The sequence below is a fragment of the Miscanthus floridulus genome, chromosome 13 (genome assembly GCF_019320115.1).
Source record: "Miscanthus floridulus cultivar M001 chromosome 13, ASM1932011v1, whole genome shotgun sequence".
Lineage (NCBI taxonomy): Eukaryota > Viridiplantae > Streptophyta > Magnoliopsida > Poales > Poaceae > Miscanthus > Miscanthus floridulus.
In genome coordinates this window covers 11761281-11767437 of record NC_089592.1, presented here as the reverse complement: position 1 = coordinate 11767437, position 6157 = coordinate 11761281, and the positions used below count along the sequence as shown (strand labels likewise).

The 6157-nt window shown below is 40.6% G+C and overlaps 1 protein-coding gene across 1 annotated transcript; it reads right to left on the bottom strand.

Moving 5' to 3' along the window:
• Positions 1 to 1051: 1051 nt before the first annotated feature.
• LOC136500430 (polycomb group protein FIE1-like) lies at positions 1052 to 5407 on the bottom strand. Its single transcript, XM_066495772.1, has 13 exons — positions 5048 to 5407; positions 4197 to 4262; positions 3979 to 4107; positions 3626 to 3706; positions 3456 to 3548; positions 3154 to 3229; positions 2985 to 3064; positions 2810 to 2881; positions 2564 to 2623; positions 2309 to 2405; positions 1437 to 1500; positions 1270 to 1329; positions 1052 to 1166 (listed from the first exon to the last, which is right to left on the bottom strand). The coding sequence occupies exons 1-13, from the start codon at positions 5405 to 5407 to the stop codon at positions 1052 to 1054; spliced, it is 1353 nt and encodes a 450-aa protein (XP_066351869.1).
• Positions 5408 to 6157: the final 750 nt, after the last annotated feature.

Genomic DNA, 6157 nt, shown 5'->3' with positions numbered 1-6157 from the left:
AATTGTGAGAAATATGACTTCCAAACACATGAAAATTCAAACTGAAATTAAAAGAAAAAATGAAACAAAACAATCTGCAACCTAGGAGGCAAATTATGAAAAGCATGGCATAAGCTGCCAACTGAGCAAATTATTAAAAATGACAACATAGCTAATTGACTTGTAAACTGAAAACTAAATTTAGAAACTGAAATCACAAAATGAAATTGAAAACTGAAATTAGAAATTGAAATTACAGCAACAGTCAGGTGAACATGTCCACAGGCCTCGTCGCAACCCGCCTCGACACTGCGCTACTCCGTCGACAGCGGCGGATGGCCATGGCCCTCGCGGCCGGGGGTCGAAGCCCGCTCGGGGTGGGGGGCCGCAGCCGTGGGCGAGAGTGCCAGCCGGCGGCGGGCGCGCGGAGGCAGGCGGCGCACGCTTTCAGCGGGGACGCGACGCTTTCTACCGGAAGGAAAGGAGGAAGCTGCTGGGTGCCCGGGTGTAGAACACTCGGCCGCAACATTGGGTAGGGGACAAACAACTGGGCCGGCCTGTTGTAGAGGGACGTCGCGCGATATCCACCTCAGCCCGCTAGCTAGTCTCTACTGCCAAGGACGGCCGTCTCGCCCCGTCCGCCGCCTGCCGCCTGCAGCGTTCCCACCGACTGAGCAGAGCAGAAGGCAGCAAGAGACGTCTTCTTCAGGTCGCCGTTGGCTGCATCAGCTTTGGTTTGAAGTTCGGAACACAGGCAGCTAGAGAGCCATACGTGCCGCCGCTAACAAAGGCGACAAGCGGATTATTTAGAGAATGTAGAACAAACAGATGACGAGTTGACGATATGGATTCCAAAGTCGCGACAACATCAAGTTATTTATCTCGTCCACAACTCCACGGTGCAGATTAACAATTTAACACAACGAGCATCATCACAAGTTACGACATTCAGAGCATAACAGAACCAGCATCCTAACATTTAACGTTCAGTTAACCAGCCACTCTGACTCTGGAACAACCGACGATAAGGCTAATCAGCACAGAGTACAATGTAAACCAACGACAATAATCCTCAGGCATTGGCATCGGCGGCCACAGCAGCTTGAATTGCTTCAGTTTTGGAGCTCGAAGGACTCACTTCGTCCCATCGCCAGATGGTGCCATCATCGCCAGCTCCTAGGATAGTGCTGGACAAGTAAACCAACATCACATTGAGATCCATCCATTGTAAAAACAGAAAAAGGAAATAAGCAAGCACATTACTTGCAATGCATCAGCAGAGTGGGGTACCTTCCATCGACGGACAATGCAGTCTGCCTTATTGGCGATTTGCATTCCTGGTTAGACAGCCTAAAAATGATGAAGTGTTTGCATCCAGAAGCATAGGAGTTACTAGTTATGCAGAACCGATGCAAGAGGAGGAGAAGAACAACTGAAACTGATGCAGTAAAAATTACCGATCAATTAAGACAGGCGGGCAGGACTGTACTTCCCAAACATAGATCTCACCTTTACTATTGCCTGTTTGAAGCAGCCGATGATTATTCAGAATCTTACTTTAAAAGATTTGTTCCTTAAAATTTAACTAAACATATACTGAAATTATTTTAGCGGGATCAGACATTTAGCGGCAGCTTTCTCTAGGAGCTACAAAAAGCTATACAAGGATATAGCGGAAGATATTTCATTTAGCGGCCCTATAGTAAACATAAAAAATATTAATTAATTATGCACAAAAACATATAACTAAGAAAAATCCATGAACAAAGAATACACAAAGATGTATATAGGGCTCTAAACATGTTTCTAGGTCCAATACTTAACATTTATTAATTAATCAACATACTCCGGCTACAATCAACATTCATATCCTTTCAAAATTCAACAATCATCAATAGATAATTATTCAACTATTTATTTCATCATTTTTTAAGTAAAGAACACAACACAGAAGCATATGTTATAGTCATCTAGAGTAAGGAATGAATATTTAACTCAGTCAGGATTAGTGATACTAAAAAAAATTTCTAGGTAATGCAAAGAGTGGTGTTTAGTGGGGCTATAGAGTCCTAAGCTGCAATAGTGGAACGATTAGCGATGCCATAGCAGTAGACCCTGTGAAAAGCAATAGCAGGCTACTAAAACCATGTTTTCCACAAATAAGTATTGGTCTGCAGAAAAAAATCTACGAAAATCATAGTTTCTACAAGTATGAACATTGTGTTAACAAAAAAGATCTTTGACAACTTGTGGTTGTGAAATTTACATAGTAAAACTAATCTTACATAAAGCTTTAGTGTCAGAACACAGTCCTTACAGAAGATATTACCTACTGCCAACTGGTTGAAGTGAAAATCACATGAAAATTTCATAAACCATAATGTACACTGTGGCACAGGGTACTTCTGAAGAATATCAATGCTTCCCTATACGAAGAAAGAGAAAATTATATTGATTCAGAGAGATAAATTTAGTATGTGAGTTGGTGTTCAGAAACTGAAAACATCACCAGACAAGTTTCAAACTGTAGATAAGTATGATACTAAAATAAGTACACAATTCGGGAGAAGTTAAAGCACGTCACCTCCCCGGGCCTATTCTTATCTGGTTTTGGTTCCCAAAGCAAAATTTCATTCTCGACACTCTGCAAATCCATGTTATCACATATCAGATCCTTATTCCCTATGCAGGAACCAATACTAGCACTGAGTAAGGAAATAGGTTGCAAACTAATCTAGTGACTAAAAGTCAATAAAGTCTGGTGTACCAAACCAACAAAAGAACAACGTTATTACTATAACAATATGTATCCATTTAACAAATGAGGTACCTTTGACAGGATGAAGTCACCAAGCCATCTTGTACAATCAACAAAGTCAGAGTGTACTGCAGCACTCAAGACCTGAAAGGAAAGAAACAGGTAGGTTTTAATGGCATAAGAACTAAGCACCAACAGTAGTTTGCAAAAAGAAAGGATCTCAGGTGATTATAGATGCTTAACATACCGGAAACTGGATATGTCTTGTTGGAAACTTTGATGGATGGTCAGTCCATGAATATGACTTTTCAACATATACCCAAAATTCTGTGACAACATTGGCAAAAGTCTGTCAGTGATATGCAACATACAACACTAAATGTAAACATGAAGCTACTTTGAACTAGTTTCCAAACCTTTCATTGACCAAATTTTCACAGTATTGTCCATGCCACAACTTGCAAAAAGCCCGATCTCAGTAGGGTGGAAGTCCTTACAAAAGAATGTGTTTTGATCAGTACCTTTATGCCTAAGCCCTAATGTAATGGAAGTAGAAAAATAGTAGCAGTAATTATGGGATCTTATTTTATCCCTGATGTTATAAATTGAAATTTGGCCTTCTCAATAACAAATGGTAACATCAGAATCTCAATGAGTGTTATATTCAAGGCAAGTAATATTTAAAACAATGTCCAGACAAGATGCAATAGATACTTACGACACTCAACACGTCATGGCGATGGCCTCCAACTCCTGCAAAGATCAAGACGCAGATCCCTGTATGGACATTCCATAGCCTAACAGATTCATCCTATATAATAATGTCATATTATTAAACAGTGTCCAAACAAAAATAAAAATTCTACATCCAGCAAGTTATCTGCTAACCTTGCTGGCAGAAATGATGAGCGAAGGCTTCGATGCATGAGTCTTTATCTCATGTATTGAACCACCATGGCCAACTAAGCTCTGGAGAATGTCATAAATGGAAATTAAATATCCAGTACATGTCCTGATTCACCATGTATTTGCTATCACGTAACAGACATACTGAAGTATTCAACTCCTAGAATATTGTGTGAGCAAGACCATTGCTTAATCAAGCAAATTCAACTGATGTTCTAGAACAGAGAGCATAGATAAATTGGTTTTTCAACTAAGCTACTGAAATATTGATATATCAAGATGAATCTTCACTCAACTTTTCCATACAAGCATAGACTAAGTCAAGGGTAGTAAACCTTAGCTAACTTCTCGGTAGCACAATTGATGACCCGAATGATCCGATTGTTTCCTGCAGCCACCAACAGTGGTGAGCCACCACCAACTTTATCTTTGGTCCAGCTTAGAGTATAGAATGACTCATCCTTCTGAGATAAATAGGCATCATGAGCATTAGATAAACCATATTGTCAAATTAACATTAACAACCACAGGCATCAGGCATTGTCTTTCTCACATCCTCATCAACATAAGCTTGTAGAAGACCAAAACTACCATTCTCAAGGCACCGGTAAACTGTCACCTGCAGATCAAGAAGCAAGGTAAGCGACTCCTCAAGATGAGTAGGTGAAAGTAAAATCATATTGTTTCATCATAAGGGAATTTACAGATTATACCTTATAAACACTTTTCATCAAATGAATCAAAATACACAACAAATTCATGTTTCAGCAAAATAGATCACAATATATTAAAGATAATGTACCTCAAATTTCCAATAAAAATATAGCCAAAGTTCCCAGCTTTCAATCAAATTAAAAACAATAATATTCCATTGCCCCAAATACCCACCACCCTCACCAAAATGTGGAGTGACAAATGTATTATATTAGAAGGGCAAGAAAAGTGAAATAATATCTAGGTTTATCTCAATGTTTTTTGTAAAAAAATTTGGGTATGGAAAAGGATGTTGTTAGGGAGAGATCTGAACTAGTCAAATCATCCCATTCTATCCCACCTGGGGGAATGGTTATTTGAGTGGGACATAAATAGGGTGTGTAAAATGATTAAAATACTCTATGTAAAAGTACAAGCTTTGTATGAGAAATGATTTTTTAGTCATTTTCCCTTTTATTACCCAAACCATTACTCGTGCTGCCAAACAAGGAAATGGGAAAAGATATTAAGTTTCACCATAAAAAACCCACACATCATAACCCATACTCAAATCCCTTTCTGATTCCAAACCAACACCCAAACACCACCAAAGGCATACCTTCCATTTTCCATTCATCATAAACAACTCCCCAAACCTCAAGAAAGATAAAAGGACAGCAAACGAGAGGTAGGGAGAAGTCAGCTACTTACACTATTGCCGCTGGCGACGGCAAAGACGTCATAGTAGCCCACGTCCATGAAGTTGAACCCGATGGCATAGATCGAGTGATTTCCCACAATATACTTGCCACTGGGCTTGTACTCCCGGTTTCGGCTAGGCACGAGCAGCCCTTCCACCGCTTCACACCCCAACCCTTGTTGTGGGACTAGATTCACCGTGATCGGCGGTAATGGCGGGATCTTCGGTTCCTTTGGGCACTGCTCCTCCTGCTGCTCCTCCTCCTTCGTCAATGTCGAGCTGGCGGGTTGTGAGTTTGCAATGGGCCCAGTGGCAACGATGGTAGTGATCTCACGAGGTGACCTCTTTCGGCGTGCTTTGGAAGGCACCATACTGCAAAGTCTAGGGATTTAAGGAAGAGCATCAGCATTGAATAGAGTATAATTTAGAAAGAAATTGGAAGGGGTTATCTCATAGTTCAAATCAAGTCTCAAAGCTTAGCTAAAACACCAAAAGGAAAATCTGAAACTGAAATTAAATATGAACCCTTTTTGTGGAAGTGCTTTACTAATACTATCATGGTGGAAGCTTCATGGCTTGGGAAAGCTAGCCACACTATGCAATAGTAAAGATTTTGCATGTGAGTTCGCATATGGAGAGGAAGGGGCTTTTAGAGGGAAAAATAGTCAAAATTCTTATTACCAAAATGATTTAATTTCATATTTGCTCGTCAACAGTTGAAATCAATAAATATGGAGATTAAAGATGGGGATCTAGGGTTAGTGCTTATGGGCTTTACCTTTGCTAGATGTTGAGAGAGATCTGAAGGTTCATAGACCAGCAGTGCTACAAGAAGCGGATAGAACGAAGAATCACGAGTGGTAGCACCAGTTGAGGCAGTGGAGGTGGTGGCGGCGGCGGCTGGTGCCGAGTGGTCTATGGTGGTGACGGCGGCTGCACTTTTGGTGTCTAACCTAATATGAGAGAGGGGGAAGCAAAGAGGAAATCCCTTTATATAGAAGGGGGTTATTTTTTCCCTAATCCTTGGTGGGGATAAAAATTACAAGGATGCCCTTGGATCATACATGGGCTGGGCCTTTTCCCTAATCCCCATGAGCAGACCCTCAATTGCTAGGTTTTGA

Excerpts from the sequence above, each read along its gene's own strand:
- LOC136500430 (XM_066495772.1), bottom strand. The coding sequence starts at position 5,407 with ATGGTGCCTTCCAAAGCACGCCGAAAGAGGTCACCTCGTGAGATCACT. Across the intron at positions 1,501-2,308 it reads CTTCAACCAGTTGGCAGTAG|GCAATAGTAAAGGTGAGATC; the intron begins GTAATATCTTCT and ends TGCTTCAAACAG. Across the intron at positions 1,167-1,269 it reads GCATTGTCCGTCGATGGAAG|CACTATCCTAGGAGCTGGCG; the intron begins GTACCCCACTCT and ends TTACTTGTCCAG.